At 39.4% G+C, this 13,233-nt stretch overlaps 1 protein-coding gene across 9 annotated transcripts in view; it reads right to left on the bottom strand.

The window, feature by feature from the left end:
• magi1b (membrane associated guanylate kinase, WW and PDZ domain containing 1b) overlaps positions 1-8,391 on the bottom strand; it is a 127,853-nt gene extending 119,462 nt beyond the window's left edge. For 7 of the 9 annotated variants that reach the window (XM_079596809.1, XM_079596814.1, XM_079596812.1 and 4 more), the window contains exon 1: positions 7,553-8,391. In XM_079596809.1, the coding sequence (XP_079452935.1) occupies positions 7,553-7,850 (298 nt within the window). In that variant the 5' untranslated portion in view covers positions 7,851-8,391. The remainder of the gene's footprint in view (positions 1-7,552) is intronic. The other 2 variants (XM_079596815.1, XM_079596818.1) reach the window with 1 other exon arrangement.
• Between the last annotated feature and the right edge of the window lie 4,842 nt (positions 8,392-13,233).

Here is a 13,233-nt window from a genome sequence, read left to right as displayed (position 1 = left end):
ACAAATCGGACCATAGGAGTGTATGAATAGATGACAAAGAAGAGAGAGAAATTACCCTGCTGACTTACTGCAGGCAGAATATGATGGATCTCATCAGACAATGTGTGTGTGTGTGAGTGCCTCTGACCCTGTCAATTGGGACGGCACTGTGCTCACGCGGTCACATAAACGCCACTCAAATCACAACACCATGACTTCAGTTACCATGGCGAGAGAGACAGCCAGAGACACAACGGAACAGCATGTTAAGTCTAATTAATGAAGATAAACAGTGAAAGAAAGCAATTAAAAAGGTGTTGATAAGAGGTACAATGTCTCTTTCTCACACTTACACAACAACAAGACACAAACAAGGAAAACACTGCACAGAATCCAACCCAATAAATGAGTACAAGATTGCACACACATCCCTAATTTCATTGAAAAACAAAAATGGGGACAATGACAGCAGATGCCCTGTACAGTGGCTGTCAGGAGGAAAAATCCTACTGTAAACATATGGCAGCCTCACCTCCACAGCTGCGTTCTGTCAAACACACACACACACACACACACCCCTCCTCCGTCCCACCATAAACATGCTAACAAAAGGCATCAGGACGGTTTAAACAATCAACACGCTCCAGTCATTGCGTTCGGCACCACAAGTGTTTCGAATCACGCTGGAAATGTTGCAGATGTATTCAAACTGAAGATCTGATTTGTTTGGAAAGATCGGCGTGTTACTGCGTGACAAATGAATTAAAAACATAATAACTGACAAGAAGCGATCACAGCTACATTTCTTCGATTTAATAACTGAAATGTGCAGAAAAGTTTATTTATATCGGAGGCGGAATGTTCCGGGAGGGTTTGTTGTGGGAGAGATTCCGACTTCCTTCTGTAAATACTAACACATGGTTATTAAATTCAATAGTTTGATCCGTTTTCCCTTCCGAAAGTGGGGTGCATCCTTCCACGGGTGGGTGTGTATGTGGTTGGGTTGGTGTTTAAGTACCTCCTGTTGAAATATCAGTCTCTGTCTCTTGAAACTCCTTTTTCAAAGCAAGTTTTTTTTTTTTTTTTTTTTACAAGAACAACATTGCCAGCCACAGCAGTTCCTAATTTTGAGAATAGTAGCCTATACTGATTGTAAAAAGCTAAAGGGAGCTTTTGAAATCTATATGACATTCATGTGCATCAAGACAAACTATTCTGATGGACCCCGAGGAGATATTTTGATATATTTTGGGAATGTCTATAGAAAATCAGAGAACAAAACTTAATGCATAGATGTAGGTTGCATTAATTTACATTTTAAATCTCTGGAATTAAGCATTTTGGAAGAAAACGTACTTGAAAAGAGCAGGAGCAAAGTGATCAACTCATGCATGGCTCTCTTACATGAAAAGCAACAAGAAAAGAAGGCACCAAAGAAGGATCCATGGGCAGCCGCCGACCATATCGGACACCGGAGTGGCACAGTGTGTTGTCTGTCTGCTATTGTTGACAACAAAAGCCTGTCTAAATCCTCTTGAACTAGTCTGACCCCCTCCGAACTCTCTGCGAGACACCCCATACTCTTTTTCTTGCCGTCTCGCTATCGCTAATAAGGCCGTACGAGAAGAGGCAGAGAAAGAAAAGGCCTCTTCTTTAATGAGATCTGTGTATTCAGACCGCTGGGCTTTGGCTGAACGGAACCGTGCTGTAAAAACACATCGTGCTGGACACACACAGCAACCTCTCCAGAGACCCTGGGATGATGAAGCATAATCCAACGGAGCATAAACAGGGTATTCGATTAAAAGTTCCAGTACACATTTCTTTATAGTAGAGTTTCAGTAGCCAATATGGCTTGTATGCAATGTGCACTGCAGGAAAACTTATTGTAAAAAGCAATAGCATTTTCCCAATACTCCAAACAATGGCTTCTAAAGAATTAATAAGAAATAACTCACTAAAATAAACTTTACATTTGAGCCAGACAAAGAAAATTAAGTGGATGAGTGTTCATGAACCACAAAACGCTAATTGGTGACTTCTGGAATACAGGGAACGATTGACTATTCACACCAGGTCAGGACTATCCCGAGGTTAAGTTCAATTTAGTGCCTGTGTGAGAGACTGCTCTGAAAATCATCAAGAAAAGAGGGCAAAGACAGCAGAGCCGTGGCTATGCATGGCTGATCAGAACATCTGATGTGCGCAAGTATGTTTCTGCAACGTTTCTCCCTGCAGGAGAAACTATCAAATCGTGCTTCTCTGCACTAACCATGGTCTCTCACAGACGTCACTTAGAATAATATTATCTGAAGGATATATTCTCCAGGTTTTTTCCAACTTTCATCAATGTCCAACTCTGTAGTGTGTGATTTCAAAAGCAGGGTTGGGAATCAATGCAATAACAAAGGTTTTCCAAACATTATGTATTCTTTCTTCCTCATTAGAAAAAGAATCATTCATCGAATCAGAATCATACATTTCTTATAATTCCCCATCCTTAAAGGGGTGATGAACTGAGAAATAAACATTTTCCCTGAGCTTTTTACATAAGAGGTCATCATACTATAAGAATATCCTGTAAAACGTCCTTGTTAGTCCAATAAAAGCTTTTATTGACACCAGACACAGCGAACGACAGGTTTTTCAAAGTGCATCTATGACGACTCAAAGTGTATCAAACACCGGCTCCGCAGAAGATGATCAACACCTACTTCAACACTGCCGGTTTAGCCCCGCCCACCGATTCGCGCATTACATGAAACTCATTATAATATGCAAAAATGTTATCCAATCATAGCAGTGGTCGTTTACTTCCAAGTCTTCAATGCGGCACACCCATAAAAACCTAGCGTTTCAGGAGTATAGGCTCAAAACCAGGGGGAAAAAATTGCCTATTATTACTTTAAAACCAAGCGAACATCATAAGTTGACCTCAGACAACAATATAAAAAAATATAAAAAGCCAGTTCATGACCCCTTTAAAGTTTAAACAAGAGTTTCATTTGTCATAATGACTGCAAGATAGGCCAGATTTCAAAAAATTCTCCAAAAAATGGAGAAAAATCCTACTCCAGTAACTAAACTTTTGAAACTTTTGATTTCCCAGATTAACAACTGACAGATTAGAATTTATTCAGCCATCCAGCAAAAGAGTAATGTTCTAACAGCCATCACTCAGTCACCACAAGCTTATCTGCCTATTCAGAAATCACATCTTTGAGTTCCTGTCTGACTAGTTGATCTGCGCTGGCCGAATAATAGAGACCGACTGTGACAATTAAGTGCCTAACTAATGAAAACTTGGAGCAAAAAAAAAACAACTTGTATAAGCACTAACCAAACTTGCATGGCTTGCTGGATGCCTTGACCGTGACGTTGTGAAACATGTGGGGCAGCATCACTGACTGAAAGGTGACAAAAGCTTTAAGAGAAGGATTGCAATGATTGCTTTAACAATAAACAAAAGTTCTATTTAAGCTCAGATTAAACTGAAAGAAAAAACAACATCCTAACATAGAAAGAGGGACCGCAAATAACATAAGAATGAGAGGAAAAAAAGATATCAGATTTCATAGGTTTTAAGTTGTTTTGAATCAGTATGTTTGAGTATGTAAATGTGATAGCTTCAGAAATGTGACAGGCAAAACAAAGACGAAAGAGTTTTATCTACGAGCCATCCCAAGCTTTCCCCAGAAACCTCTATTGAGACAGGTAAGCTGTTGACACATCACTGAGCACACACACCAGCCCAAGTATCTGACATTCAGCTGAATGTTTGCTCATCTCTTTGGTAACCGGGGCTTCAGATGAATGGAAGTGATCACCATTACCTCCAACACTCACACACACGTACAACAGAACAAAAACTTAGGTAGTGTCACATATGTTATGTAAAGCTATAAAGATACAGAACAGAAGTGAGAAAAAAAACATCACAAATGTGAGATATAAAGTCCCAATTGTGAGATATAAAGCTTTAATTGTGAGATAACAGTCAATTGCAAGATATAAAGATAAAGTGAACTACGAAAAAAGTTAACTACAAGAAACTAAACTAAAATTAAAGTCACAGTTATTGTAATATTGTAAAATGTGAAGTCACACATCTAAAAAAAAAATATTCGCAATTCGATGAAATTTTTTTTAAAAATTAAGTTGGAATTGTGCGATAGGCTATAAAGTCAAAATTGAATGAAACTGTCAGAATTACAATTCCGAGACAGCAAGCAAGAAAGCAACAGTTTTGTGAGTCTGAGAGCAGACGGGGAGATCTCAGATAAACACCTCTCCTCACATGAGTATGTATCCCCCTTGTAAAAAAACAAAAAAACTCTCTCTGATACTGACACAGTAAACTACGATTTGATCTGTGATTCTGTGAATAAGAAATTCTTTATGGCATCCTCCACAGGTCAGTCACAAGACCCCATTAGCCCAGTTGGACTGAGGTTTTCCCCTGCAATGGTCATTCTGCACAAACACTAGTGTAACCAATTCCACTTACTAACTCATTATTAAAAATGTCAATGATTGAGTGAGAGGAAGGCCAAGCCCCTGTTGATAAGTACTTGTTTTTACAGGCTTATCAATGCATCAATGATATCGGCATCGAGGTCAATGAACAACCGCATCACCAATAAAAGACGCTCTGTCATAAAGATTTGTGCTCCACAACATCAAGAAAAGCAGTCCTTTCCTATACAAGCATGGTGTACCACTCCGTGTCCAGGGTCTTGGTATCTCTATAAGAAACACAAAAACACCTTCCAGAGTTCAAATTCACAGTTCCTCAATAGCTGCACGATCTGAACTATATCCGAACTGTTTCGGTTGTGTTTGATCAGGTTTGCAGGAAGGAATATCCCCAGGAACAGGATTAGGCAACCCTGCCTTCATCGTAATGTACACAAATTGCTGTTGCATAACCATAGGTGGATGCACAAACGTGCGGTTGAGATCATTTGGTTATTCATTCACTTCTTTATTGTCCCTTCCTCTTTTTGAGGCACTGAAAGAATGGCTAGCTTTCCTTATTGTCTTAAGTTGTTCCGGCTCACCGACTGTGATAGGAAGCAGAGTGGGTTCCTCTCTTTCTCCTGAAGAACACATGTTTAAACTGAACTCAGGAAAAGGAAATAAACACTTCCACATGAAATCTACCCACTGAGGCCTCCACCCCTCCCTTCAGCTAATTTACACTGCCGTAAATCTATCAGCCGGCCATAGAAAAACCTATAATATGTATATATGAAATGGAATTGTGTTTGATATATGTGAAAAGCAGGACTGATATTTGACTGTGTAAACAATAAAAATGGATGCGGAACGCAAGGACACAGCCTCGACAACCTGATGTGATCCAGATACTAAATAACTTCATGCTGGTAACCCCTTGACCACTGGCTTAATGGCATTTCGCAGTCCCCTTTCTAATGGTTCAGGGTAGATTAGCATGATCCCTGTGCAAACCGAGGCTGTGAACATGCTAAATACATTACACACACACATGCATTTTCTCCCCAGGCATTGCCTAATCCAGCTCGATGTCAAATCCCACACAGAAGCACCCAGACAGAGGGATGTAGAGCAGTGTGTCATTCTCCCCTTCAGAAAGCAGCTCAGATCTAGGATCAGCATTTGTTTACAATGAGCACAGACACGGGAGAAATCTGATACAGGATAAATTGTCCTATTGTGAAATGCATCACGATAACAAGTCAACGGTCCATCTGGAGTCTGGACGGACATTGTATGCACACATTTGCAGCCCGACAAAAACTTGGCATGTAAGAGTTTTCAGAAAAAAAGAAAGAAAAATCTTTTGATTTGAAAAAGTAATTTAAAAGACATAGCTTATAAATGTACTGTATGTATTCGTGATTGTTTCATATGGCCTGAAAAATTATTACTATTTTCAGTTTCAAAAATTACTCTAAAAATGTCATGATATTTTACAACCTGAACTAACCTTGCCTTTTAACTTTAATTTGGCGGACAAAACCGTTTCAAATATTTTAATTCAGAAGAGCAAAACATGCCCATCATAGGAGATATCATTGATTGATTGACCCATGAATCTTTTTACATTTTTCCCACTTTAAGACGTCCATAACTGCCATCCCATGTAACTTTCGGCTCAACTCCGCTGACATGTTCTCAGCTGTAGAGGCTTGTTCCATCAATCAATACAACAGCGTTGAAAGGTATTCCTATTACATATTACCTCCAGAGAGAGCTGCCGGGGCACAGACCGTTAGTGAGGTCACCACAGGACTGAGAGTCTTAATGTAAAAATCAATGAAGATTAATGAGTGAATTTGTTGTGCGCTGCGTTAACTGTGCCGAAGATTATAGATGCGCTGTGTGCTCATGATTAGACACTGTATATAATAATGTCCCACACAAATGAACAAGGCCACATGAAAACCCACAAGTGCTTACATGAACAAGAGTCTTGGTCCACAAGAAATCCACTTCAAGCTCAGCTTAATGCTTTTTATATCAATTATTCATCCTACAAGTCTGAAGAATGGGAGAGTTTGAGATCATCAGCTTGTTGAGACAAAAAAAAAAGACTTTTTGTTCACAAACTCACAGAAACACAGATGGCATTTGTTGCCAAAAACATTTTCATAATTAAGGCTGGATACAACAAAGAATTCGCAGACAGCATGATAGATTATAAACAGTGAAACTCAACACCAGAATGTATATGAGGAGAATGTGTATGAGAGAGAGAGAGAGCAAGAGAGAGCTGGAGCCTGGCCCAGTGGTGCTCTGGGAATGCAGTCCGAGTTGATTGGCTGGTTTCCTGATATTGTCTGAAGTCATTTGGTGAAATAGGCAGAAGCATAACTCAAACCATGTGATGAGGCAGAGCCCTGTGGGGAGTCACCACCGCTTCAGCACAATAGACAGTCTGTAGTGCCTTTACCTGGGAATTACGGTTCACTCATCAACTCCTCATAAAGGACTCAAGTGAAAAAAAATAACAAATATTGGCTTAGAAATGTGAAGAACTGTATCACACGTGATTTTATTTAATGAGTCGTGCTTTAAACTTATCAAAGCTACAAAGGGTGCTCAGCATTATCTGACCTTATGTGAAATGGAGTTTGTCAAGTCACACTTATTTCAAGTTAAACTGAGGAAAAAAAGTTCCACAATGCTTATAGAGATTCATTCCCTGAAGTGAGAAATGCATTAGGCTACATGAAGTCGAAAACGAAGATGAAAATAAATGTGCAAAATGCATAAATGTGATGGCAACACTTTTACAACTGCTGCAGTAGCTCAGGGCTTTCCTTAGGGAGACACAACCAAGGCATTTGAATCGACCCATAAAAAAATTGGACTTGGCCAGTGAATTAAGCAACAACCAAGATATATTATGTAGTAGTTATTATTATTGTTGCAGTGTGTAGTTATTTAGTAGCCTAGATATGGTTTCAAAAAATATATAAACCCATTGGTTAAAGCAATTCGTTGATTGGGTGATTCCTTGATTTGTTTACAGGAAATGCATCGCATGGAAAAAAAACTAAAATGAGATCAAAGCACTTCTTCTTACCTTGCCTCACAGTTTTCAACCTAATAGGTCCCTTGCAGTTCTTGATCACTGTCAGCACATCATATAGAGGCAATCCAGAGACAGAGAGCGTCTCCACTTCCAGAACTAATTCCCCCTCGGACACTTTCCCATTTCTGTACTGTACGGCATTCCCGTTAACGTGTCCGATATAGGCGAACTCCCCGTTCTCCGCACCGCCGAGCAGCTGCACGTTCAGCTCGCCACGGGCGTCCTTAGAGACCGTGCACTCGTTAACTTTGGTGGTCCAGTGATTCTTTTTCTGTACCACTTTGGACATGATGAATCAATCAAATCCGTCCAGAAACAGGTGGTTCCGCTGACAGACGAGAAAACGAAACAGTTTCATAGAAGGAAATATCCCTCGCACACGCGGTAAAGTTTCTTTTCCGTCCCCTCGGTCATGAATGCAGCTTCCTCGCAGCCCAAAAAAAAGGAAAGAAAAACAAAATCAATCCATTGTCCGGCTGTTCACTAAATTAAATTCCCGGTCCGACCGCTTCCCTAATTAGCCTGTATTGTTTTCCTCATCTTCTTAACATCCTTCCCCCTTTAATCCTCTTGGTTGCGCTCATTGTGTTTTAATTTCATAAACCTCTTTAACTACACTTCTTTAAGTCTTACGCTTAGTTTAATATATTCTAAAACACTTCTAAGTACAATTCCCGCAGCTTTCCTTGGGGCACAGACTGTGTTGGTGAGCGTTTCCTCCTAGTCCACGGCTCCTTTAAACAGGTACAGCGTTGACGTCTGTTTTGATACACTTCTCTTGTCCTGTTCTGCCTGCTCGCGACTAGGGATGGAGCGAGCGTAACGTGCGCGCATGCGCACTATTTCCCTTCGGACCTTTGAAGGCAATCCTCTCTGCGTCCGTAACCAGGTCCTAAAGCCCGTCAATGAAAGAATGATATTTAACGAACCTATGCCGATTTGTGTAAACTCTTGATTAAATGTCTCTCACATTATAAATCGTCCAATAAATAAATACAAGCATAAACATGTATAAATAATCGCACCTGGACTGTATTCAAGGCTATAGGCTATAATCAGCATATAAAATTGGTTAATGAGATGAATTGATAACATCTCTAGAATCAAAGTGCCTATCATAAATCATGGAAGATTTTCAACAAACGTAGTTTTGTCTTTGTTATGCTTAAGACTTGCTGTTTATAAAGACAGGAATTGTTTCCTTGCTCACACTCTTGCACAACAAGTTTTGTCGGTTTGCCCAAAGTGTCGGTTTGTGTAGAAATTGAATGATTCATCCCATGAATCCTTGTTAATCAGGTTCAACCTGCCTGTCTATTGTACGAAAAGAATTGTGCCATTTTTTTCCAAAACACTGTTTATAGTGTCTGTATACAGTAAAAAAAAAAAAAATAAAAAAAAAAAATATATATGATCAATAAGTTATGACAACATATGTTTTTACATTTCTGTAATTCAATAAAATTAGTTAAGAAATGTTCTATTTTTTTAAGTTATACAAGATTCAACTAATTTTTTAAGTCCGTTTAATGTAATATAAGTTGAAATGACTTAAACAACCAAGTTGATTGTATGCTACATTGTACTAAAAATAACACATAAGAGTGTATAATAATAAGTCTCAAACATATTAATAAATCACAATCACAATTAATCATAAGTTTTTAAGAACGTTGACACTCTTGTAACACTAATAGTAATTTGATTTTACAGTCGTTAAATATTTATGAATGAATGAATGAACAAATTAATGAACGAATGAATGAATGAACGAATGAATGAATGAACGAATGAATGAATGAATGAATGAATGAATGAATGAATGAATGAATGAATGAATGAATGAATGAATGAATGAATGAATGAATGAACGAATGAATGAATGAATGAATGAATGAATGAATGAATGAATGAATGAACGAACAAATGAATGAACGAATGAACGAATGAATGAATGAATGAATGAATGAATGAATGAATGAACGAATGAATGAACGAATGAATGAATGAATGAATGAATGAATGAATGAATGAATGAATGAATGGATTTTATAATCTATAATATTCTATGTGTATTCTGTGTGTTTTTTGTTTTGTTTTTATGTTCTCGTTAATGTTCAAAGAAGTGGGTGGCAAGTTAATGGGGTATATATATTTGAAACTGATCAAAGAAAAACAATTACCGGTATTGGATTGGCATCATTATCTGCAAGGCTGCAGTATGAGTATTTGTATCGAATATAAAAAAGTGGCCTGTACCAAAATCATTAACTTGATGAATCATTCTATAACTTTTTATTTGTAAATAGGCTGTTTCCACATATTGAAAGTCTCTTTTAAATCACACTCTGTATTTTCTTCACCTCTGTCCCTTTCACATATATGTCAGCCGTCAGTATATTTTTCCTGCATGTGTTTGTCTGTCACAGCCTGACACGTGAAGGGCCGTCGTCGAGATCAGATGGGCTTCGCCGTTCACCTTGGGAAAAGCAAATGAGCTCTCTGATCCTAAAAATAACATTCAAAGTACTCCTTCTCCCTGGAGACGCCAACCATTGGCCTGGATGGGACAGGAAACAGAGTGCTTTTAAGCTTAAACCATGTAACTTCTCCTCCAATCATCAGCGGAGCTATCAGTCGCACGCTGCGTTCATGCCTGCCTCATCTGGGATCTTTGAATGATGATGTAACTCGTCTAACCCGATTTCACTCCTGAAATAATCATGAGCAAATTTGAAGTGGTAACTAAACAGTGTTTGGCTCCAAAGGCACAGCTAAAACCTGATGTCCCTCTCATTGAAGTCGCCGGCCTGCGCCAGCTGAGACTTAACCCTCAATGGACTTTATGCACAGCTGCACTTCTTCCTGAACTTTAGCCAGCTCCTTTGTTTCCTGTCTGCCATTATTGGACAAACTGATTAATCCAGGTGTACCTGACCAACAACAATAATCAGACACACCTGGATTAATCAGTTTGTCCAATAATGGCAGACAGGAAACAAAGGAGCTGGCTAAAGTTCAGGAAGAAGTGCAGCTGTGCATAAAGTCCATTAGCTTGCATGTTAAAAGCGCTTCATTGCCGTATTGAGACTTCCTGATTCCGAAAGGAAGTGAGGAACATGGCATTCACCTGATGTGGAAGTAGAGTTGCATATTTGAGAGTGCAACTTAGCAACGTCTCTCTCATTTTGCCAGTCAAATCCTCTATGACCCGAGAGAGGACTTTCTCACCGCTGGCCTTCTACCACAAACCTCCCTGCCAGAACACGTCATTTAAGTCAGAGGCTGATGCACAGTGACTGTGACCCCTGTTTCTCCTGTCTTTCCGTTTTTCCAGCAAGCAGACCCTATTGCAGTGTGTGAACTATCTGTAGTTTTTTTCTCCCAACCCCCTCCTTGCTCTCAGTCGATGAACACATGAGAAACACGTTCATCTACTGACCTACAGTGCATTGTATATGCAGCATTACTTCTCCACAAAATACCATTGTATTTTAATAGACTGATGAACTTTCAAATTTGGTTTCTGCTTGTTCATTCTTTTTAGTCTCTAATTGACATATGTATATGACATTAAAAGCATATGCATGACTTAATATTGATTGTAATTGTACTTGTTGCAATTGGTTAGTGGCAAGCGTTGCTATCAACATCAACTTAATTTTAGTGTAATGCAGCATAGAAAGTGACAAGCATTTTAATTCTGCAACACAAATCTCTTTATGGCTTTGCAATATACTTGTCTCTTACTTTCATGTTCATTGAAATCATTGTCAAATATTTCTCTCTTTATTTCCCTGATCAATTCATTCTAGACGGCATGTTAATTAATTAGTCATCCTAAAGGCTAGTTCACACTACAGGATTTTAAAACGTCGGGCTGAACTGTGCGGTTCACACTACATGACTTGCTCTCTGTGAAATCAGGAGTGTTCAAGTTGTGGAGTTGTTCACACCACAGGACACAACGTGATTGATCCGCAACAGGAGGTAACGCACTACACGAGTTGACAACAACTCTGTCACCAACGATTCTATCTTGTCTACAAACCACGTTTTGTCACGAAAAAATCACGCGATAAAACGAACCGGAAATGATGCGAAACAGCACACGCGCCACTACCCGACGAAGAAGAACAAAACACGCAAGTCTATGTTTGAATATGGACGTCAGACAGAAATCCGTGCTGCAAACTGTTTGCGCGATGATTTGCTCTGAAAAAAAAAAAACCGCGTATTTTCCCGGTGACCTCAACCCATGCCTTGCTCTGATTGGCTGTAGCTCCTGACTTCACATGTGGTTGAGTCGTGCGACAGCTCCGGATATCTAGCATGCTATATATTTTTCTGGGCTCGGTGAGGCGTCTGCGAGCGTCTTTGATGCGTTGTTGACTCTTTCATACTAACAGATTGGCGAGCGTTCATCGGCCGCTAATCCCCCGCGATTTGCACGCGATAACACCCCGACCTGTCGGCGAGCTCAATGATTTGCAAATCAGGCTTAAATCGGGCTTAAAATCCTGTAGTGTGAACTTGGCTTAATAAGACAACTGTTACATACTGCGCTGAAACACGGGTGGAAGATCCAAATGCAGCATTATTAGGAATCCATAATCGTAATGAAACAGGCATAAGGTCAAACCCACAGAGAGAACTATCCTGATAATAACAAAGGTCCCAGGCCCAAGCAAGCAGTGAAATCCAGGAAGACCCAAGACCCAAGACCCAAGACCCAAGACCCAAGACCCAAGACCCAAGACCCAAGACCCAAGACCCAAGACCCAAGACCCAAGACCCAAGACCCAAGACCCAAGACCCAAGACCCAAGACCCAAGACCCAAGACCCAAGACCCAAGACCCAAGATGCAGTGTAACATAAACATCTCAAACACTTTGCAATAAGTGAATGAACACTGGGTTTAAATAGGCAAACATAAACGAGATAATGACGAAACAGGCGGCAGTAATCAGAATATGATGAGTCCAGGCAATGGGTTATGGGAAATGGAGTTCCCTTTTGTTCATCTCCGGAACACAAATGAAGATATTTTAAATATTCTCACATCATTTTTTTGTCCATATTGAAAGTCCCCGCAACCAAAAATGTTTAGGCTTCAAAAAGTACACAAAGACATTGTAAAAATAGTCAATATGAATCGAGCAATTTAATCCAAGTCTTCTGAAAAGTCACTTTATATGATGAACAGATATAATTCAAGCTTTAATTCATATATAAACGCACATACATAAAGTACATTAAATATGGTACACAGCAGCTCAACTGTGTTTGCTTCACAAGTGATTTTCATTTATGGGAGACCCATCCATTTAAGCTTTTCACAAATCTCAAGACATGAAACTTGCATAGGCCTATAGCATATTCAGATTTTGCAGCACTGTTCACTAGTTCAGTGCTGTTTAGTCATTGCTTAGGTTTTTGGCATTGCGAGCAGTATGTCCTGATCTATAATACCATGTGACCTATTAACCTCTTTTTGCAGAGAGAGAGAGAGATAAAGAGGGAAAACAAACATAAAACTGACATACCGATTTTGTGTAATCTCCTTTTCCTCTGACTTACTAAATCTACTTATAATATGCAATGAAATAAATAAGTACACATTTTTAACTAAAGTAGTGCTGAACAAGCGGTTTCGTCTTGCCTGTTTCAA

Source organism: Phoxinus phoxinus, assembly GCF_949152265.1.
Source record: "Phoxinus phoxinus genome assembly, chromosome: 22".
Taxonomy (NCBI): Eukaryota; Metazoa; Chordata; class Actinopteri; order Cypriniformes; family Leuciscidae; genus Phoxinus; species Phoxinus phoxinus.
The sequence above is the reverse complement of the archived record's forward strand: the minus strand, read 5'-3'. Positions and strand labels throughout refer to the sequence as shown.